Here is a 22,128-nt window from a genome sequence, read left to right as displayed (position 1 = left end):
CTAACATTGTTCATAGCCAAACAAAAACAACTCACTACAAGCAGTCTTATATGCATACTAGAACCCGAATTAAACAAAAAACTATGCACAAGGAATTTTAAAATGTATATTATAATATAATATAATGCCTATTAATTTTTTTTTCATATATTCAATCAACTAATGACCAAAGTCTTTGGTTAAACTGTACATGTACTTAAATAGCTACACCAAAAAACTAGTTTGAGAAATAAATGGGGGAGAGAGTAATAGGAAAGCTATTGATTTAATGGGGTGGATATAAAAATAATTAAAAAGACAAATTTGATTAAGATAGGAAAACAAGATACGTCGAAGTTATGGACAAAGGCAATGAGATAAAAAAAGGGGATCTATATGGACATGCAAGAAAAATTAGGGTTGGACATGCAAAAAAAGATCAAAAGGGAGAATTGAACGTGACGTCACTTGTAATTGGCCTTTGGGAGTGTTACTGACAAATTGAGCACTGATAAGACATGCAAAACAACCAAATTGAAGAACTAGATGTGACATCACATATAATTAGTTTTGCATGTTACACGCATTTTTTTGGGGGGTCAGCCTTGATATTTGTTAAATGTTTCAAAATTAATGTTGATTGTAAAAATATAAAAAATGATAATGAGATAGATATAAAGATAAAAATGGAAGATTGTAAAGAAGATAAATATAGAAATATAGATAAATAGAAAGATAATAAGGGAATATTGATAATAGAGATAAATATAGAATCTAAAAAGTAAAAAAAAAAAAATCTAAAAAAGATATATACGAAAAGTTAGTATAATTCAAGATAATTCTAGTTTAAAAGCCATACCTTGATTGTTAGTACATCAAAGAATAATCTTCAAGGCCATGTTTTTGAATTATTCTTTTATGAAAGGGGTTGATTTTTGGCCAGCAGAAATTTTGAATGTTTTTGCGCTTGGCAAGAAGAAAGTGGTTTACATCTAAGATAATAATTATCGGTTCCACTTTTTCTGGCAAGGTAGCAAATGGAACAAAAAGACAGTCGCCTGTTTCAATTGGAGTATTCCAATATACAGCCACTGCTCTGCTAAATGTATTGGCTACAAGTTGAGGATGGTCAATTGTACCGAACCAATGTTGCTGGGGGAGAGGTGAGCGCTTGTCTTGGAGACTGCGAATTAGTGGGTTATTGGATGCAGGCATATTGCCATGCTCCATTCTTCCGTGGTAGTAGTTGTTTTGGTGCTTTAAAAATGTTTCTAGCATTTTGTCTTTTACTTTTGACCACTCCTCCTGGTCCTGGTACACTTCCATTGCTATTGCCCTGTACCCACAATTTCCGTCTGCTTCAGGAAAAAAGATTGTTGATATATGTTTTGGTGCGATTGTGAGATTTGTTAGTAATGTGGGATCGCATGGTGACCCAAGGTTGATAATATTTTTTATGGCTTTTTGCTCTTTAGCTGAGGATATTTTTTGCCTAGAAAACAAAGCAAAGATTTAGTAAATTAAATCTAAACAATATTAAAATCTTACTTTTTTGTTCTTTTTCTGTTTTAATTTTTTTTGTGATTTTTTCTTTTTTGGTATTGATGCAATGCTCTAATGCAATCATCTTGCGCTTGGTATTTTTTGGTCAGCCTTTAATGGCTTCAACTACTGTTGGGCCCTTAAGGTTTTTCGAGTTTCTGTGCGTCGATTTGTTTCAAAGTTTTTTCTATCAATTGATATATATTGATTTGTTCTTGTTTGCTCTGAGCATTGGCGAAATGTTCGCAAATAAGCTCAAGAGCATAGTTGAATTCTGGGGTTATTGATTTGATATTGTTGATGTTTGGGGGTACTGGGGTTGCATTTTAGATAGTTAAATGGTCTACATAATAAAATGTTATATGAGAAAATCGTCACGTAATTATTGCTATTATTATATATATTACTTTCTCCTTCTAGATAGTTTTTTCTCCAGCGTCTTGGGATGCAGGAGATTGGGATGGTATCGAATTTGGCGAGTGTGTGGTAACAAGAAAGCAGGTAGTTGTATTGTATGAGGCATTTGCACTCTTTGGCTAGTTTTTTGGGTATAATGGATTTGGATAATTCTAATTTGATTTGATCCATTGCAAATCTACAGACTTTAAGACGGATGTCATTTAGTCTGGTGGCATTGACTTTATCAAACACAATTTTTGTTCCTTCTCCAAGGCTTTCCACCATTAACCAATGCTTGCGATCTGCAACCTGTACAATTTATAAATATATTATAACCAATAAATGCATAAAATAGTATAGAATAAACTTACCAACTCGTCATACCACTTTTTTACTTTAAGGGTAACTGTCTTCAGTTTACCTGAGGAAGTACCAAGAGAATGCTTGAGAGAAGCATGGGCACTTTCTGCATGGTTCAATGTGCGATTGCCAAAATGGACATGTTTGTAAACATACATGTTCACCCAGTTTTCCTTGTCTTTCATTTTTCTGATAAAGTATATTAAAAAAACACGATTTTTTATAGTTAAATACTGTTTACATCAAATTTAGAAAATTTATACATACTTCTCAAGAAAAGCACTAGCAGCTTTTCCCTGGTCTTTGCAATTTTCCTTTGCAAATTCAAGGTATCCATTTGCTTCGTTTTTTACTTCTTGATGTGTAATGCATTTTAAAGCAATTCGGTCAAGGAATTCTGACAGCTTATCCAACAGGTCTCTCTTTTTGCTACTCTCGTCTCCCTTCATCATCGGAAGCAATTGCTTTTTAAAGTTGTCTTTGATATGCTTATAGCACAACAACTGCTTCGACTCAGGAAAGACTCGAGTAATAGCATTTCTCAATGCTTTTTCATTGTCCATGATGAAAACATCTTGGAGAAGTGTTGTTTGTTTGTCATTGCTGCTGTTGCTGTTGTTGTTGTTGTTGTTGTTGTCATCAGGCCAGACTGCATTGCGGAGACAGCTAAGCACCCAGAGATAATTTTCTTCTGTCTCATGCTCTACCCAAGCACTGGCAATTGGATACGTCTTTAAAGTGGTACGAGGGTTTCCACTCACATTGCTAGTACCAACAATGTTGACATAAGTCATTTGATGACTATTTGTCTTATATGTGGCATCAATAATGACAGTCTCAGGCATGTTTCGTGCCTCATTGATCGCATCCTGATGCACAAAGAAGACTATATTCACTTGATTGTCTTCTGTATTACTGACAGAATACCTGACATGGAAGTCAAGATCTTGCAGAGTGGTGATAAAGTCAAACATCTCCTTTCCTTTTTCCGATTTTCCGAAATATTGCTTTATATTAGCAATGTCATGATGAACAATGTTTGTATATCCATTTATCTTCAAACTGTTGAAGATGGTGGATACATTGTCATTGTTCTCCAGATGCTTAACCACAAGCACCATTGCCTCAGACAAAAGCTTGCGGTGCATAGCATATGCTCTGTGGTCTTCTTTGATGGCGTGGTTATGCTCTGCCTCACGGGAGCGCACAGTGAGCTTTTTGCCCTTCTTGGGGTTGGCATACATGAAGCAAGGGCAGCCATGCTTCTGCGTGTCTTTTTTGCGCTTTCTCTCCCATCTAGGAAGAGTTTCACCCATAACTGATGTTTTGGAAGCAACCTTCTCGGCTTTTCTGGTATCTCTATATTTGCCAGAGTGCTTGCAAATCAATTTGATGTGAGAGCTTGATGCATATTCAGTAGTGAGAGCAATGTTATGCTTGACACCATATGCCTTGGCAGCTTCTCGAACAGCTACGACTGAAGAGAATTCTCTTCCAACAAGAAAAATTGAGTTGAACTCAGTCAAGGCAGCATCGTACTTCTTCAACGTCTTGCTAACAATGACAAAGTCTTTGGTGTTGTTGATGTTGTTAATGTTGCTCATGTTAAATATCAAAAAAAATTATGCACTGATGTTATAGTAAAAAAGGGCAGTGATTTAATTGGCAATCTGGAGGGTAATTTATCTGATCCCCCCAAAAAAAATGTGTGTAACATTCAAAACTAATTATATGTGACGGCACGTCTAATTCTTCAATTTGGTTGTTTTGCATGTCTTATCAGTGCTCAATTTGTCAGTAACACTCCCAAAGGCCAATTACAAGTGACGTCACGTTTAATTCTCCCTTTTGGTCTTTTTTTGCATGTCCAACCCTAATTTTTCTTGCATGTCCATATCATTGCCCATATTATAATACTTGCATAATCTCATAATATCCATTATAACTGATACTGCCTTTTCTAACTCTGTTGGTGAAAGGTTTGGCATTTGGAAATACATCATAAAAGATTATTTTTAATTAAAGCAAATCAAAGATTAGATTTTAACATACCTTATTTCGTTTTTAAAAAAAATGAAGAGAAAGAGAAAGAGAAATAGTAAATAATTTTATTCATATTTATCTGATTTTCCTGGACTGCTGTACTGTTTTTTACTGGTCACATAATAATTAAAATAAACTAGGATTAACTCAGTAAGAGCAAGCCGGTGATTGGCTGAAAGAGTAAAAAGGAAATAGAGAACTTTTGAAGGAAACAAAAGATAATGTTTATTCATGATAATGTTGGTGATATTTATACTATTTTAAGAGATACCGCAGTATCCTAGTTTCTATGTGAAGTTCCTTTGACTGCGGTATCTTTCTGAGCAGTGCTCCTCTTATGCTTGCTTTTGCTCACTCAATGCCTGTGGTTGAAGTGGTTGCTTCTGATTGGAGAGGATTGGAACTTAGTGTTAATTCCAATCCACTCCTCACAGTTGCTGACTCAGAACTCACAACATAACCATAGTTTCTATCTATTGTAATGAGATTTATTAAATAGGTTAAAAATATGGTATACAAAGCATTAAATAGAGTAATAAGTAATAAATAGATATAAAGCTTATTTAAACAATACTCAATTTTTATTTATATAAGACAAGCTTTTTAATGTCAGAGTTTAAATATTAATAATATGTAACGATGGATTTGAATAGTCAAATCCTATATTGAATAATACATGGAATATATCTCCTAATACTAAATATTTACAACACATTTTCACTCTATGTAACCTGCATAAAATATATCTGTATAATACACTGAGTGTTAAAAAAAACGCAATTTTCTCTCAGCTGACTAAATTTCAGTCTAATATGCACTTCTTTGATTTTAAAAAAAGTATCAAGAAAAAGAAGTATACACCTAAAATTAAAATAATATACAGTAGCTCACATATACTTTTAGAGTATGTTATTAGACTTGATATTTATTAATAGTTTGTTGGGCAGCCTTTTGCATCAATTACTGTCTGGCATCTTTGATGCATACTTGAAATCAAGCTATCCAAATATTTCTGAGGATTTTTCTTCCATTCCTTCTCAAGAGCAGCATGAAGATATCTCAGACTGTGCAAGCTGTATCTTTTTTACCAGACTCTTTTGCTAACATAATCCCATAGATGCTCAATGGGATTAAGATCTGGGCTTTGAGGAGGCCAATCAGCCAAAACTTTGAGCTTATGCTGATTCTTCCAATTTACAGCAATATTGCTTGTGTGTGCCTTGGCACTGTCTTCTTGGAGTACCAAGTCACTCCAACCAGTTTTCTGCTGGAAGGCTGAGGGAGAAGGAGGATATGCCTCTTCTAATACTTCAACATGCTTCTTGCCATTCGCTTGTCCATTTATGATTTGTAAAGCCCCGACACCCTTGCTGAAGAAGCATCCTCAAATCATGAAAGAACCACCTCCAAACTTCATGGTTGGAGAGATACATGTAGTACGAAGACCAGCATTGTTCTTGTGGAGAACTCTCTTGCAGCCATTATGACCAAAAAGTTGGAATCGTTTCTCATCAGTCCAAATAATCTTTTCCCAATCCTCAGTACTCCAATCAAGATGAGCATTGGCCTATGCAACGCGTTTCTTTTGATTCTCAATAGATATCTTAGGCTTCTTCATCATTCTACAGTAATATATGTCATGACTGCGAAGAAAATATCTTAAAGTGTTTGCTGATATGGGATTAGCAATGGCTTTTCTGATATAAGACATTGATTGTATTGGATCCTTTGAAATCTCACGCAGGATCTCTCTTTTATCTCTTGCATTTAACTTCTTTGGTCTCTCTGGGTTCTTGACCCTCTCATACAACTCAGTTTCTTTATAGTGCTTAAGCACTCTTGAAACAGTATAAGGGCTAATATTAAGCATCTTAGCAATGTCACATTGCTTGGTGCCATTTGTAATGCTCTTGTGTACAATAATAGCGCGAGTTACATTGTCGGTTTTTTTTTCTTCCTTCAGTTCTGGGAGTAGGTGTCATATTAGTGCTTTTAGTTTTTTGATTGCTTTATTAAAATGTGAATTTAGAAGAAGAAGAACATCATGCAAGTTTAAAGACGTTTCAGACTATAAATTCTTGCATTATTTTTCAACACTCAGTGTACTGTGATTAATACTCAGGAAGATATTACTGCGCATAAAGAGGTACTGCAGTTAACTATCTTCAGATTTTACGGATTTATCAAAATAATGTCCGAAATCACCCCCTCCCAAAACTGTTGATAGTCCTCAATCAACCATAGATGTATCCACAAGAGAAAACAGCAAGGCAGAAAAAGAATCCGTGGCAAGATCTTGACGCATTTGGGCATGGACAGGGGTTGGATGATACCAGGTATGGTCAAAATTATCAGACTTGACAATTTTAAGATGTTCAGCATAAACCCATGAAGTATAAGAGACACCTTCCATAGTTGTGAGCTTGTATATATTTTTTTCAAAGTTCTTGTCTACAACGATGTATGGTCCCATCCAATTATATTCCAAACCGAATTTGCTCTCATGGCATAACAACAAATGTTCACCAATTGCAAATTAGTAGGGTTTTATAATAGAATCCCATTGTTTCTTGTCTTGCTGACTGTTAGCAGTCACACGAGCATCAGCACTATTGCGAGCTTGTTGAAGATTATAGAGAAAAGGGATAGCATTATCAGATACAAGGGCAGGATCATCAGGGATGGAGGTGTCCATAAATAGTCATAGATGATCACCAGAAATGCGAGGTTCACAACCGTATGGCAGGAAAAATGGGCTGAAACAAATTGTACAATGCTTCCTAATTCAACAGGCCCAAAGTGCAGTTTCCAAATACGCATCCCAGTGGTTTATGGCACCATGTACATATTTACGCAGCATTTGTTTGAGAATATCATTCAAACGTTCACACTTTCTATTTGCGCGAGGGTGACATGCTGAAGTCAGCTTGTGATGTGACTTGATTTTCTTGATGTAAAAGCTTAAAATGTGTGACATGAAGTTGGCACCGCAGTCCATGAGAATTTCTTCAGGGCAACCAAAATGCATAATGATCTCTTCATACAAGAAAATGTCAATGGCTTCACCAGTAGCAGCAGGAACAGCACGAGCAATAGACCAATTGGTGGCATAGTCAACGGCAACCAAGATCCATCGATTTCCATTTACAGTAGTTGGTAATTCTCCAATAAAGTTCAAGTGCCAGCGAGAGAATGCAGGAGGAATATCTAGTGGTTCCATGGGTGCGTGATGTATGTTACATTCTGCATTGGAGGCCAATTGACATTGAGGACAGTTCGCTAACCACTCTTGGATTTGGCTTTGCATTGCTAGCCACCACCAACGTTTCTTTATCAGATCATATACAGTTATTTCACCAGCATGCCCAAACCCATTGTGAAAGTTATTGACTAGATCTGCATGCTTGATAAACAGTGCAAACCGAATTTCTTGAATAGTATCGCCAATTTTTACCAGACGGAAAACCTTTTAATCATGTACTAGGAACTTGTTGTGCTGTCTGTAGAGTAATTCTTTAATATCTTTGGGCCATTCATCTTCTGGACATGCATAAAATTTAGGCCAATCAGATGTCTGGGAGTCAGGTATAATATACAGATATTCTGGTTCCATTGATTTAACTAAAGATACATTGTATTCTGGACCATCAAGGCAAGAGAGCACATCAGGAACACCATTGACTTTACTAGGCTTGTATTGTATGATAGGGTCATACAGCTCAAATTCGGAAATCCATCTTATCAGACGAGGAGTTGACTTAACTTGACTATGAAAGTACTTAAGTGACAGGTGGTTGGTGAATACTGTGAATGGTTTTCCTTCGATCATACAGCACCAAGTATGTAAAGCATGCAGAATATCTAGTAACTCGTGTTCTTGCGCAGGGTAGGAACTTTCAGCAGGAGAGAGTTTCTTTGATTCGATGACAATGGTTTCCAGATTTCTTCTTTGCCTTCTTGCATAAGTACAGCACCAACACCAAAATCCGAAGCATCTGTTTCAATGCGAAAAGGTTTATCTATGTCTGGGGCAAGTAATACTGGCTTGGTACTCATCTTTTCTTTAAGAATATCAAAACTTTCTTGGCGTGTCTCAGTTCAAACAATGGGTTTTCGCTTTGGCCTAGTTCCTGTGGTCAAGTCTGTTAATGGTGCAGCAATTCCAGCAAACCCAGGGATGAAATGGCGGTAATGCTGTGCCAGACTGATAAACTGTCAAACTTCTTGTACATTTGTGGGCAGAGTCCATTCTTTTATAGTCTTTGCTTTATTTGGCAATGGTAGAATACCTTTGGCAGACATGTTAAATCCAAGGAAAGTTAGTTCATTCTTGTTGAACTCACATTTCTTCAGGTCAGCAATCAGTTTAGCTTTGCGCAGTTGGCTTAACACATGTCATACATAGTCCTCATGCTCTTCTGGAGTCTTGCTAAATATCAAGATATTGTCCAAATAAACCAAAGCAAACTTATCCAAGCAGTCTCCAACGAACTGTGTTTATAAGGTGTTGAAAAGTTGGTGGGGCGTTGGTGAGACCAAAGGGAAGAACCAGGAACTCATATTGACCATATCGGTTATTGAAAGCAGTTTTGGGCTCATCTGAATCTCGGATTCTAACTTGGTGGTATCCACTTTTGAGATCCAGGCTGGTGAAATGGTTTGCTCCATTGAGGCGTTCCAAACATTTGTCAATACGTGGCAATGGATGATTATTGCAGACAATAACTTTATTCAAAGTGCGATAATCAACACACAGGTGCATCTCACCATTCTTTTTTTTTACAAACAGGATTGGTGCACCTCACAGGGATGACCCAGGACGAATCAGGCCAAGGTCTAAAAGTTCTTTGAGCTGTTTTTGCAGTTTGTCTAGTTCTTGTGGGCTCATTTTGAATGGTGGTTTATTGACAGGACCAGCATCTCCAGTGTTGATAACGTGTTAGATGTTGTGACTTGGTGGAAAACTAGGCAAACCATCTTGAAAAACATCATCAAATTCTTGTGCCTGTGGTATACACATTACAATTGAGTGAAGAACAGACCCCACAACTGAACACTGGTTCCTTCTTGCTAATGAACCTGGCAAGTTAACAATCTCCGGAACTGTTACACACCAGACACATGTACACTACACACTCATACAGTGTAAACCAGCCATTACACAACAGGGATTTGAATTACAGAGATTTGAATAGTAGCAGATATAAAAACAATATTATTTTGTCTCTTTAATAAATAACACTCTCACAGTATGTACTTTTTCCATTATTGAGATACTAACCATAAACAATCCCGAATACCTCAGTACCAACTTCATCCAGTGCTCATCGTTATATACTTCTTTTTCTGCTTTAATGTGCAACAAAAAACATTCCACCCCCTCCCTCCGAGAGAGTTTCTGAACTTGCTTTGTGGATATAAGGTAGTTAAGATGTGGTTTCATAGGACGATGACCATGTGGATGCAGAACAAATTCTTGACCATTGCAGTGTAAAGACCAGTTATTATAATGTCAATCAGGAACAAGTTTGGCAGCTTGTAACCAGGTACAGCAAAGAATCAAGTCAAATTTAGTAGGGAACACAAAGGTCTCAACTGTATTACTGTATCCATTCAAAGCGATGTTGAGTGTAGCCTTTTGGTTAATCTTGATGTTATGTTCTCCAGCAGTTTCAACTGATCGTCCAGGAATATCCAAAGTGTGTGTGGCCAGCTGGGCGATTTGTGGTGATACATAGTTTGTACTGGCGCCACTGTCAATAAGTACTAATATTTGTTGTCCATTGAGTATAGCAGCATACAAAGGCAAATCCGTGTCCACAGCCGCATGGAGATCTTCCAAGAAATTTTGATCAGCGGTCAGACAAGGGTCGCATTTTTCTTCAGAAATAGCTTTATGCTCTTCATTGATAACATTGGTATACTGATCAAGAATGTCTTTACTATTTTTAGGTTTAATAGGCTCATTGCTAATACTAGCCTGTGAAGAGAATTTTTCTTCCATTGTACACAACCAATCTCTCTTTATAGTTGTGTTTCGCAAAAATCCTGCTTCTTGCAATGATCCTCATCTAACTTCTTGATGACAACCAAATGGTCTCTGCAACTTCTCTTCAAATTGCCAGACAAACCACAACAATGACATGTAGCACCAGTACATGTTGGAGGATGACGGGACTGGTAATTGCTACAGCAGTTGCTGATTGCATCTAGGTCCATTTGCTTGGGTCCACTGTACTGATATTGCTGTTGCTCGTACTGTGGCTGGTATTGTTGCTGGTATTGTTGCTAATATTGCTGCAGAGGTGGCGCAGATGCGTAGTTGTTCTGGTAACCAAGTTGGAGACCACTTGCATATGCCAAGGCAATGTTACAAGCATCATTCACGTCGACGAGGTGGGCAGCAAGAACATTTTCACAGATGGATGGGTGTAGACCATGGACAAATTTATTGGGTACTTCTTCATTGTTCATTTCAGGTAGCTCTAATTGAATATCCTGAAAAGTATCAATGTACTCAGTGACAGTTACAGTTTGTTGTAATTGTGCTAATTGATCTCTAGAGGTCTGGAGAGAGTAAACTAGGTGGAATTCTCTGGTGACAGCTGTTTTGAACTCGACACATATAGCAGGATGGTCCGTTTTGAGTTCTATGCACCTCTATCATATGTCAGGTTTGTCACACAAAAGTTTTACTGCAAAGTCGCAGGCTTTGGTTGGGGCAAAGTTGTAGTACTTGGTGCAATGCTTGACTGCGTGCAGCCAGCCATCTACTACTGCGGCGGGACGTTCTTTTCAAAAACAATCAGGTTGCTTGATTCGTTCAGCATGGGACTTCTGTTGGGTTATAATTGCTTTCATTGCTTCTGCAACAGCAGCTGCGATTGCTTCAGCAATAATGGTGGCAGTTTGAGGATCATTTCTTGTTCTTTCTTTGTTTTATTTCCTGTTAAGGTTGCAGCTAATTGTGAGACAAATTCATTACACTTCTGTTCTCAGGCAAAAGTACTCTTAAGTCTATGTTCTTCAGGTATATAAGGTACATGCCGATTATTTTTATAGTTGTTTACTAGCTTGCTGAGTAACAAGTCCTGGACTCGTTCTTCAATCTCAAACTGGCTTAGTGTCTTTTTGTCAAAGTTTCCTTGGTGTCTTTCACCAGAATTCATCAAAGGTCTTTAGCACTATGGGAAAAAATGGCGGTTTTTTGCATTTGTGACTTTGTTTTTGGCCTATAATAATTAAAAAAAATTACAAAAAACCCAAAATGAAACAAGAAAATCTCTGTCTTTTGAAAAGATTGACAAAAAGCAAATTTACCACTGAAAATTAAATCTCCTGATAGACAAGTGTTCATTTTAACTACAGACTTTACATTTTTAGTGAGTGTAGATTGCAATTGATGATTATTAAAAGCCAGAGGTGAAAGAGAAGAAAATATCTAAACTTTTTGCTGGTAGGATAAAATATGTTAAGACAATTTGAAAAAAAAATGTATTACAGAAAAAAAAACAAATTAAATATCAGCAAAAGAACCAAGTGACAACTTAGGGCCATAGTTGAGTTCTGGCCACACTATGTATGCTGTCATTGTTGCTGTTGTTATATTTACTGTCGCGTCCGATACCACCAGCCCAACCAATTCCTTGACATCTGCCAGGTGAACTACCTTTGGCTTCATTTGTCCATTTCTCGCCACCGGCACACCATTGTACAGCATCGTGCTATACACCAACACCAAAGCAAGTGGCCATCTTTTCCCCTCATTGACATGCTCAAAGAAAAGAACAACTTTGCCAAAGAAGTCTTTTAGAGCAGGAGACGATCCTGGTCTTGCATTTGTTGCCTTGTTTATCTGCGACTGAAGGCAAACGTGATAGGCCTCTCTTTGTACTTTGTGGGCAAACGCAGAGTCTATCACACAGCCATTGACAACAAGCCACAAGGCTTGTTGTCAAGGCTGGATCAATCGTGCTGTATTCCACTCCCTTTGATTCATAGAACTTTGCAAGAAGAACTGGGAGACAAGAAATTTCTTCAATGCTGTCATGAATCGTTCTACATCCCAAAGGCCCTCAGAACTCAATGTCTGAGTCAACGCCAACACGCTCACCTTCCTCAGTCATCAGCCAACCAGCAGACTCATCATTGTATTGCAATATTCTTGCTGTTGTCCTCGCCTTAACTACTGAGGCTCCGTTTATGTCCACACGTCTTGTATGGGCGAGTCTCAGCATGATATTCCCGGCATTTGCACCAATAGCAGAATTGCTCTTTATTGACTGAGAATATTCTCCAATGGCCCTCTCTAGCAACCTGGTGCTGTACGCTCTGGGAGGGCCAAATGCATTGATCATTGCTGGGTAATGCTGCAATAGGTGTTGGTGGATAGTAAATATCTCTATTCCAACTTTACCATTTTGGAAATGGCCTTTCAGGTACGAATTCCACTTAATGAGGTTTCTAAGAGAAAGATCAGAATAAGTTCCAAAAACAAAACTCTGAATAACACTAAACATACCTTTTTATAGAGGTTTGTTCCTCTGCTGATAACTCCCAGCTCATGAGTAGAGTGCATGCTTGCACAAGGCCAAGCAATGCCTTCCGTGCATCTTGATTGTGGACATGCTCTGCCACCAGAGTGGGAACCACAAACAGAAGGAAATCGGCTCAGTCCACAGCTCAGAAATATCCTGCGTGTCTTGCCACGTCCCTCCAAGCACCATAGAAAGATGTTGGGATCAATCATCTTGTTCCTTCCATTGCTGCGCCTATCTCCTTCTGTTCTCCAGCAGAGAGAAAAAGGGGGTGCTTAGATACATACTTCCCGCAAACAAGCCCCCAGACCTGCTTGCCAATTCCGTGACAAAGACCATGCATCTCATTGAGGGCAAAGAAAAATGGGCCTGTGAATGACGTCAATGAAGCAAATGGAGATTGTCTTTTGAGGCCCTTCCACAACGCACTATCAGGGTTGAAGCTTCTGAAGCTCTCTACAGTGCGGATGGTGGTACCTGGCAAGGTTCTGAAATATTGGCCATGACCTGGAGTTTGTCCAACAACATTGCAGATATGACAGCCATTTTTGCTTGTATGGCCAGCATGGCATGCCAGCTTTGCCAATGCTGGAATGTCACCAGTTGCCATGAGAACATGGACTTTTGCTCTCATTGTTTTTGTTGGTGTTTTTATCACCATTCCGTCTGCTTGCAGTATCTTGAGCAATTTGATGGTTGGCTCAAGAAATGATCAGAAGTCGGCAGGTACAGTTGCAGCAGGGATCATTGCGATCTGGATCATTTGCTTGCACTTGTAATGGACCATTGGAGGAAGGTTGAGCATGGTGGCATGTAAAATGGTCACCGTACCAGGAACCTTGTGTGGAGCAAAGTCATCAACTGACAATGAAATGGCGATATCATTCTCATCAGAAAAAGGATGCTTGATCGATTCATAAGCTTGGCCATCAAAGACATCAGATTTGCTTCCGTTTTGACTGGACTGATGGTTATGACAATACATCATCTCGTTTCTTGTAGTGTCATCAGCCAAACAGAGAGCAAGCTGTCTAGCCAAAGGGATCTGAATCATTGTTTTGACAGGGATTGGCAATCCGTCTTTGTCTTTGGCATCGTTTTTATAATGTGACTCACCACAATTAGGACATACTGTCTCATGACTGTCATTGTAAAGCTTACAATCATTATGGCAGATGTCATACTTATCTCCTTTTACAGAAGAAAATCTCTCAAGAAGTTTATCTCCAAGGTATGAAGAGCATGCTCTGTATGTTATGTCATTAGATGTCTCTAGAATCTTGTTAAAATGATGAGCAATCATTTCATGTGCTTCACACGAAATTCCAAAATCCTTGATTATCTTAATGAACTCAAGATTTTTGCATCGTCATTGTTAGGAATGGGAGTGGGTTGACTGAAATCAAATATCAGAGGAGAGGTTTCAACGTGAATGTCATCCATGGCATGATCAAGATCGGCATTATACTTTATTAAGGTAAATAGTAATTAGTGTTATAGATATAGATACATAGATGTATGTATATATCTTACCATGGGCTGATCATTATCATTGTCACCATTATTGAAGGCATCCACAGTTTGGTTATCAATTGTGGCTGTGTTTTCTCTGCTTGTTCATGAAGGCAATAATATAATTAATTACTTGTTCTAACAGTGCATATGTCTTTCATAGACTTACTTAGAGGTGTATCTAGGTACAATGCTTGATACAACATTGGTTTGCTCAGAGACAGAAATGGGTTGGGAAATCTCAAAATTAACCATGTTTGAAGAATGGATTTTCATACACTGAATTCTGCATAAATTGACTTTTCTTGTGCTATTGTAAAATGTATTGCAGATTCTGCATTTGTAACTACTACGCTTTGTAATTGAGAACATTTTTAAAGGTTGAAAATAACACTTTGAAGTAAAGGTATGAGTATCAGTAATTGCTTTTAAATGATATGTCTTTATACTTAATAACTTTGAGTTTTGTGTAGACATAATAACTTCAAGATAATGATGACATAGATAATATGAGTATAAACTCAGAAACAGAATCTGAAACATTGCGTATTAGCTGTCAATATAACTATGGTAAGTCAAAATTAATATTGACTGTGATGAAAAAGTTAAACTAATTAATATGAAACTAATAATAGATGATAGAAAATTTTTTCACTCTTTATTCTTCTTTCACAACAATCTTTTTGCTTACACAAACTAAACTCTTAACATGAATAACATAGAAAGCCAGGTCATATCTTTACTACAAGCTATGCACAGTGAGATAATCTCTTTGAAGGCAGGACAGGACACTATCAAACTGGAATTGAATTCTACAAGAGAAGAATTGAATTCGAAGATTGACTACCTCCAGAGTCAACTAGACAACAGAGGATTTTCTGAGCAAGAGACAGTACCTTCTGCCACTGACATTGTAAATCAAAAATAAAATAAAATGAATATGTATTAACATGTAATCCAATAGCCTTGCAACAGTCTTATCCGTGCACCTATTCCAAATACCTGGGATATAACATTGAAGTACATCTTCAAAATGATGAGTGAAGATCTTGGTATTGAGGTAAACAATGAAGAGAAGGCCACTCTCTGAGTATATTCAAAGATCATTTGTGATGAGCTGGCTGTCCATCCTTTGGTGAAGGATCTTGGTTCTTGTTCTAGCTGGGGGTCTATATCAGTAATGGTTAGAAAACAAATGTGTGCTAAACACGCAATGTTGATGAAGGATGCTGGTATCAACCTCACCAGATGCCATGAAAACTGGGCATCTGCCTCAAGAATCTCTCATCTCTGAAGAGACCGTTTTAGAAGATTGCAGTCTCATAAGTAATCGAATGTAATAAAATCGAATGAGATACTCTACTATAATAACTTAGAATATAGTGTAGTTTATAGCCAATAAAATTCAAATGTTGATTTTCTATTATTAAATAATAACCAATAAAATGAACAATAAAAACTTTTTCTTATATTAATATCCAATAAAATGAACAATAAAAGCTTTTTTTCTTTAATAATACTCAATAAAAGCATAATTGTTAAATCAAACAATAATTCTTATAAATATAATCCAATAGGCAGCTATTTTCTTTAGAGTAATAATAACAAAAATAAATTGTGTCCAATAAAATATCTATTTAATCTACATTTTAAAACAATAATTGTCATATAAGAGAGTATCAAATAAAAGTATCCAATGATGTATAAGCTTTATACAATAAATAAAAGAAACCACGTCCAATATAAAAGCCAATACTAAGAAAAGAATATTGCTATGTTATACAAACAACATATTAAAGAACAGAGTGCGGAAAGTCATTTATTTTTGTTTAAACTCAATGGTGGTTTGAATGGAGAACTTGCAAAAAACTACCAGTCAAACCATCAGTCAAACCACCAGTCAAACCACCAGTCTAACTACCTTTTTTTTCCCGTAGTGTAGGAGGAAAAATAGCTTCAGCTACCAATTGCCATTCCCAATTTGGGTGGGTCTTCCTTTTACTATAACAAAGTCAAAAGGTCAAACCCACTGGGGGATCAAGGAGTATACATAAAATCAAAGAGAGGATAAAAGATGTTTTTTATTGATATGAATTGAATTGTCTTATATAGCTTTCTAGACTAATACTGCACATTATCCGCAGTAGCTATTATATTATATTTAAATAAAAGAAGAGTCATTATACTGCAGTTAATGCTCAGGAAGATGTTACTGTGGATAATGTGCAGTATTAGTCTAGAAAGCTATATAAGACAATTCAATTCATATCAATAAAAAACATCTTTTATCCTCTCTTTGATTTTATGTATACTCCTTGATCCCCCAGTGGGTTTGACCTTTTGACTTTGTTATAGTAAAAGGAAGACCAACCCAGATCAGGAATGACAAATGTCCGACACCAACACAAGATCAGGAAAGTCAAAAAATGATTTCTGCCAGACTTGAACTGGCGACCGTCTGTGTGTTAGACAGACGTGATAACCAACTACACCAAGAAACCACACACTCTCTTCCACAACCAAATTATTTTTTAACTTCAAACCCCGCACAGTTTTACTTTTACCTCTTTTTCTCTATAACTACTATATCAAACCTATCTGTTTTTTGCAGCAGGATTGATTGTCATAGTTGTTTTTATATATCTACCAATTTTCATTTTTTTTAATTGACTTTTTTTTCAAATTGTTGGAATCATCATTGCAATCATCTTCACATCTGCGCCGAAATCACTCAAGATTGTCAGCATCTCCAACTACATCTCGATTGCCTGTACCTCTGTTATCGTCTCCAGCTCTTTTCTCCTTCTCTGAAGGTGGTTCTGGTGTTTTACCATCAACTTCGCACTTTTTTGTCCCAGTTTCAGACCTTTCTTTTTCTGCTTTGCCTGCTCCTGGTTCCCACGAATTTTTTTTTCAAGCTCCTCCAACAATGATTGGTTCCCAAAAACAGGTGATTAATTCCACTGGCCGCCCTACTCCCACTGCTCTCATTTTGTCTGGCCTCAAGGCAGACTTTAAAAAATTGCACAATGTTTTGTCCTGTTCACATTGCCAGACTACAGGCAAAATTGTTTCTAATGGGTCTACTTCTCGTACTGGTAGCCCACAGTTTAAATGCAAATGTGGTGCAACATTTACTGCTTCATCCATGCAATCTTTGATCAATGCAGTCCAACACAAAATTCCTGAAGTTCATTCTGCAAGTGAGCCTGTTGTGTCCCCTTCTGTTTCCATCTTGGGTCATAGTATTTCCATGGCAGATATCCATGAAATTGAATCTGACATTGCACCTGTTCTTCCAACTGTAATGCCCACTCTTCAGGATATTTGGGACCGTTTCCAGGCTTATGATGAACGTCTTTCTGCATTGGAGGCTGTTCAAAAAGAGAACATTGAGTTGCGTAAGGCTCTTGCTACTGCAAACGCCACTATTGCACGTTTGACAAAGGAGAATGTTGATTTTTCTGTTGGTGCTGCAGCATCCAAATATGCTACTATTGCTGCCTCTGTTCCAGTTGTTTCTCAGGCTGATTTTCCATCACTTCCTGCATCCCAGACCCATCATTCCACTGAACCCACCAAGACTTTCGTTTCTAAAACACCACGTAAAAGGGCTCCAACTGCTAGGGCCATTGCTGCTGTTGTTCGTGGCATGACAATTAAAGAAAATGCTGATCAGGGGTTTCAAATTGTTTATGTACCTAATGCTATCCGTCTCCCCATTAGTACTCAACGTCAACGTCTTAGGAAATTAAAGATAGACAATGCACGTGTGCTGGATCTCCACTATTCTGATCGTAAGGTGATGGGAATGCTTGTACATAATGAGTATGCTCCTGAGCTCAAGACTATCTTGGCGAGTTATGGTGTTACTACTTTGGATAACTTTGATCCTCTGGACCCTGTTCACCCCCGTGACCCAGCTCTGGCCTCTCTTTCACTTGATGATAGGGCAACAAAAGCTATACATGTTCACAATGATCGTATGCTACGTGCCATTGAATTCATTAGGGCTCCTGTCAAGTTTGCTGTTGCACGTTCCTTTTGCTCTCAGGGATGGATTAGTGATGACCAACTAGCTGAGATTGTTCCCCCACGACCCACCAAAAAAGACTTGGACATCTCTATACATACTGCCAGCATCACCATCCCTTCATTCTCTGATCTATGAATCCAGTAACAATTACATTATGGAATGCAAATGGTCTTGCAAAACAGACCATACCTACGATCCTTTCATATGCTCCACTTACTTCCCTTCTTTTTATCACTGAAACGTGGCTTTTGTCCCCCCATCGTTATCCTACTTCTTGGCAGCAGTACCATACCTATGGTCAGTCTGTCCCCAATGCTAGCCGTGGCTGCATGGGTATTTCTCTTCTTGTAAATCCTTCTTTCCCTTACCCCATTTCTATTGTTCCTTCTTCTTCTCCTTATGTTCTTTCTTGTATTGTATTTGATTTTCTTATTCATTGCATTTATCTTCCCCCTTCTCTTTCTGCTGATGATGCAATTTCTATTCTTTATAACCTCCCCCTCTCTTCTTCTTCTATTCCTTCTTCTAACACTATTTTTTGTGGTGATTTTAATTCACGTATGGGATCCTTTCTTGGTGACCATACTATCACTTTGCGAGGAACTTCTTTTCTTCAGTGGATCCAGGCAACTGGTCTCACTTGTTGGAATGAATTACTTGCATTTGGTATTCCTACCTTTCTTTCTGGTGGCTCTGGTATCTCACGTTCCAGTGTCATTGATTTATTTCTTTCTACGTCCCCCCTTCTCAATCCTTCTATGCAAATTCGTTCTGATCTTTCTTTAGGCTCTGATCACAAAATGGTCAACCTCACTTTCACTCCCTATGTTTTACCTCCCCCTCCCCCTACTAGCCATCCGCGCCTACTTTGGAATCTTTCCAAGCTTGCTCAGCCTGACACTCTCAAGATCTACATTGATACAGCTTCTGGGTCATTGGACGATCTGACAGAGCAGTTCAGTGCTTTCCTTTCTTCTTCTTCTCCTCCTCCTGTAGATTCTCTGTGCTCTGCTTTTGCTCAAGCTATCTATGATACTCTGGACACTGCTGTTGGTCATCGTACACCACGTACCATGCAAAAGTACTGGTTCTGGTCAGTGGACCTTCAAGAAGCAATGGATCTGAGAGAACGCAGCTACCAATGCTGGCATCATTCTAGTGGTTTGCAGAAGGCTATATGCTGGATGCGCCATCAGGATGCATGTCATGCTGTTAGGTTATCAGTCCAGCGTCGTCGACATGAAACATGGAAAGAATTCTGCAACAAATTGGCAACACAAGACTTTGCAAAGACAACAGCAACAATGAAACATATTAAAAGCCATCGTCAAACCAGTCCTGTCTTTGTGGATCCGGGTGGACCTCAAGTAGCTGCTAACAAAATGGCTGATCATCTTCAACAGATTTTCTCAGGTCAATTTCTTCCTGCACGCCGCCCTCCAGACCAGACAGTGATGATTTCATCACCAATTGCAATTGATGAATCATGTCCTTTTACTCATCTTTCTGTAGAGAGTGCAATTCTCAAGCTTCCTACACGCAAGGCTCCTGGTGTTGACCATCTTCGTGCTGAAATGCTTCACCCAATTGTTAAGCAAGTCTCTCCTGTTCTTTGTCTTTTGTTCCAGCTTTGTTGGCAATGGGGTTCTGCACCTCTTGCATGGCGTACTGCACAAGTTGTCCCCATCTTTAAAAAGGGTGACACTCAGGACCCTGCTAACTATCGTCCCATTAGCTTAACGTCTATCCTGAGAAAAGCCATAGAATATTGTCTACAGTTTCCTCTTGAAGATGTGTCTCCAACAATTGACATTGCACAGGGTGGATTCCAATGTCAACGTAGCTCCCTTGATCAAGTTCTTTGTCTCCATGAGATGGTTCGTCGTCACACAGCTCTATTCAAAGCACCACCAGTCTTGGCTTTTCTTGATATCAAGTCTGCATATGACACTGTTGATCGTTCTGTAGTATGGACATCATTACGTCCTCTTGCCTCTGATGCTATGTTAGCTTTGTTACAAAGTCTTTTTGACAATGTTCAAGTTGAGGTGTTGCTTTCTGGTGCAACATCCAGATCATTCCAACCATTGACTGGCGTTATGCAAGGATCTGTGCTTTCTCCCCACCTTTATTCTGTGTACATAAATTCTTTACCAGTTGCTCTTTGTGCTGCAGGGGAACTTTGTAACACAGTATTTAATCAGACTGCTGTCACAAGACTCAATGATCAATTAGTCAATTCACTACTTTTTGCTGACAATGTTGCCATCATTGCTACACCAGAAGCTATGCCTGTCATTCTGAATTCTGCTGAACAACATTCTCAAGAGCTAGGATATCATTGGAGTCCCACCAAGTGCATGATCCTTCACCATTCTTGTTCTCTTTCTCCTTTGTCATTCTCTCTCTACAATGTGCCTATTCCTCATGCTCATTCGTTTCCTTACCTTGGTGTTCCCTTCTCAGCAAAGGGGACTATTGATCCATCTCTTCTCATCTCTCGTAATTGTGTCTCTGCTATCAACAGCATGCGTGCTCTTCAATCACTTGGTGTCAATCACACTGGGTTGTCACGTCTACTCTCAATTCGTTTGTATCGCCAGTTTATTCGTCCACAATTTGAGTATGGCCTGGCAATATCCTGCTTCAACATCAAACAAGTTGCTGTGTTTGAAAAGGCCCAGAACACATGCTTACACGTGATTTTTGGAGGTCACTCCACATCTTCTACATCTGTTTTCCATCACCTTGGGAATCTTCCTAGCATGAGGGAGAGGATCTTGACTCTTGGTTTCAAGTTTGTATATTGTGCTTTCTGGTTGCCTGATGAGGCTCTGTTTACTCTTCTTCGACCTGTTCTTACAAACCCAGCACACCAATGGTTTAAGGTTTTAGCTAATCCCATTTGGTTGTCTCTCTCCAATCGTCAGAATGCTGATTCTAAAGCTTGCAAGCATGCCATTCATTCATTTTTGAACCAGGGCCTCTCCTTGCAACGCTCTCAACAAATACTTCTCTCTGCTTGCCATCCTTCTCTTGGTGTTGACCCTATTCTCTGGCTTCCCATGACTAACTATGAACGTAGTAGATTCATACGCTGGCGTATGGGGTGGCTTCCTGGACGTTCTCAACCTTGTTCCTGTGGATTGCATACCACTAGCCATCATCATGTCATTGAGTGCACTGGAGCTGCAATTCGTCTCCATCTCTATTCTACAGTACAACCCAATCCTATTGATTATGTACTCAATATGCTGCCTCTGAAGAAACTTAAAAACAACAAGAACAATGCCTTCTAGATCTTTACTTGGCCAATTCTTTGTAGAATCATGTTGGACATAGAACAGATCTGTCTCCCTGAGGTTGATCTTGCTGATCATGCTACAACAGACAGAGGACAACTCTTCTTGAACTGGCTACCCAAATGAGACTGGCCATCTCCTTTTATTTTTAGTTTAGATCTGTATTAGTCTTAGTTTCCATTTATTGCATGAATTTCATGCATGCTTCATATTTTATTTTTATCTCCCTTTTTTTGTATCCCCTAGCTTAGTTTCCCTTTCTAGTTTTTCCCATTTTCCCCCTTGGGTTTTTTTCCTTTCTATTATTCTTTTTTGTACTCTTAAAGGCGGGCAATAGCTGTATAGTGCATGTGCCCACTAGCTTTTCAATAAAAATCTTTTACCTACACCAAGAAACCCATTCTCTCTTATCGGGGAG

The 22,128-nt window shown here is 38.4% G+C and overlaps 9 protein-coding genes and 1 non-coding gene across 10 annotated transcripts; 3 read left to right on the top strand and 7 right to left on the bottom strand.

The window, feature by feature from the left end:
- Positions 1-443: 443 nt before the first annotated feature.
- PHYBLDRAFT_72109 (hypothetical protein) lies at positions 444-1,305 on the bottom strand (the record flags this gene model as incomplete). The annotated part of the gene is made up of 2 exons (XM_018442597.1): positions 444-521; positions 970-1,305. The coding sequence occupies 2 exons, from the start codon at positions 1,303-1,305 to the stop codon at positions 444-446; spliced, it is 414 nt and encodes a 137-aa protein (XP_018289573.1).
- Positions 1,306-1,661: 356 nt separating this feature from the next.
- On the bottom strand, positions 1,662-2,465 carry PHYBLDRAFT_170199 (hypothetical protein; the record flags this gene model as incomplete). Its single annotated transcript, XM_018436287.1, has 3 exons — positions 1,662-1,834; positions 1,929-2,229; positions 2,292-2,465. 3 exons carry the CDS (start codon positions 2,463-2,465, stop codon positions 1,662-1,664), a joined length of 648 nt encoding a protein of 215 aa, XP_018289572.1.
- A 2,942-nt stretch (positions 2,466-5,407) lies between these two features.
- Positions 5,408-7,018, bottom strand: PHYBLDRAFT_147282 (hypothetical protein; the record flags this gene model as incomplete). The annotated part of the gene is made up of 4 exons (XM_018431831.1): positions 5,408-5,655; positions 5,725-5,890; positions 6,563-6,774; positions 6,907-7,018. 4 exons carry the CDS (start codon positions 7,016-7,018, stop codon positions 5,408-5,410), a joined length of 738 nt encoding a protein of 245 aa, XP_018289571.1.
- A 2,817-nt stretch (positions 7,019-9,835) lies between these two features.
- Positions 9,836-11,093, bottom strand: PHYBLDRAFT_72105 (hypothetical protein; the record flags this gene model as incomplete). The annotated part of the gene is made up of 3 exons (XM_018442596.1): positions 9,836-10,320; positions 10,659-10,981; positions 11,020-11,093. The coding sequence occupies 3 exons, from the start codon at positions 11,091-11,093 to the stop codon at positions 9,836-9,838; spliced, it is 882 nt and encodes a 293-aa protein (XP_018289570.1).
- Positions 11,094-11,318: 225 nt separating this feature from the next.
- PHYBLDRAFT_72104 (hypothetical protein) lies at positions 11,319-13,470 on the bottom strand (the record flags this gene model as incomplete). The annotated part of the gene is made up of 5 exons (XM_018442595.1): positions 11,319-11,475; positions 11,868-12,237; positions 12,437-12,824; positions 12,845-13,109; positions 13,148-13,470. 5 exons carry the CDS (start codon positions 13,468-13,470, stop codon positions 11,319-11,321), a joined length of 1,503 nt encoding a protein of 500 aa, XP_018289569.1.
- A 102-nt stretch (positions 13,471-13,572) lies between these two features.
- PHYBLDRAFT_147277 (hypothetical protein) lies at positions 13,573-14,627 on the bottom strand (the record flags this gene model as incomplete). The annotated part of the gene is made up of 4 exons (XM_018431830.1): positions 13,573-14,132; positions 14,213-14,327; positions 14,394-14,469; positions 14,542-14,627. The coding sequence occupies 4 exons, from the start codon at positions 14,625-14,627 to the stop codon at positions 13,573-13,575; spliced, it is 837 nt and encodes a 278-aa protein (XP_018289568.1).
- A 254-nt stretch (positions 14,628-14,881) lies between these two features.
- Positions 14,882-15,666, top strand: PHYBLDRAFT_72102 (hypothetical protein; the record flags this gene model as incomplete). Its single annotated transcript, XM_018442594.1, has 4 exons — positions 14,882-14,942; positions 15,095-15,285; positions 15,337-15,432; positions 15,475-15,666. The coding sequence occupies 4 exons, from the start codon at positions 14,882-14,884 to the stop codon at positions 15,664-15,666; spliced, it is 540 nt and encodes a 179-aa protein (XP_018289567.1).
- A 1,095-nt stretch (positions 15,667-16,761) lies between these two features.
- Positions 16,762-18,543, top strand: PHYBLDRAFT_170195 (hypothetical protein; the record flags this gene model as incomplete). The annotated part of the gene is made up of 2 exons (XM_018436286.1): positions 16,762-16,790; positions 17,109-18,543. The coding sequence occupies 2 exons, from the start codon at positions 16,762-16,764 to the stop codon at positions 18,541-18,543; spliced, it is 1,464 nt and encodes a 487-aa protein (XP_018289566.1).
- Positions 16,800-16,873, bottom strand: PHYBLDRAFT_t171. Its single transcript has one exon. It is a non-coding gene; the product is annotated as a tRNA-Val (tRNA).
- A 425-nt stretch (positions 18,544-18,968) lies between the features above and the next one.
- PHYBLDRAFT_170194 (hypothetical protein) lies at positions 18,969-21,707 on the top strand (the record flags this gene model as incomplete). The annotated part of the gene is made up of 2 exons (XM_018436285.1): positions 18,969-20,052; positions 20,875-21,707. 2 exons carry the CDS (start codon positions 18,969-18,971, stop codon positions 21,705-21,707), a joined length of 1,917 nt encoding a protein of 638 aa, XP_018289565.1.
- Positions 21,708-22,128: the final 421 nt, after the last annotated feature.

The sequence above is a fragment of the Phycomyces blakesleeanus genome (assembly GCF_001638985.1).
Source record: "Phycomyces blakesleeanus NRRL 1555(-) unplaced genomic scaffold PHYBLscaffold_15, whole genome shotgun sequence".
Classification (NCBI taxonomy): domain Eukaryota; kingdom Fungi; phylum Mucoromycota; class Mucoromycetes; order Mucorales; family Phycomycetaceae; genus Phycomyces; species Phycomyces blakesleeanus.
This window is presented reverse-complemented; position numbering and strand designations above follow the sequence as displayed.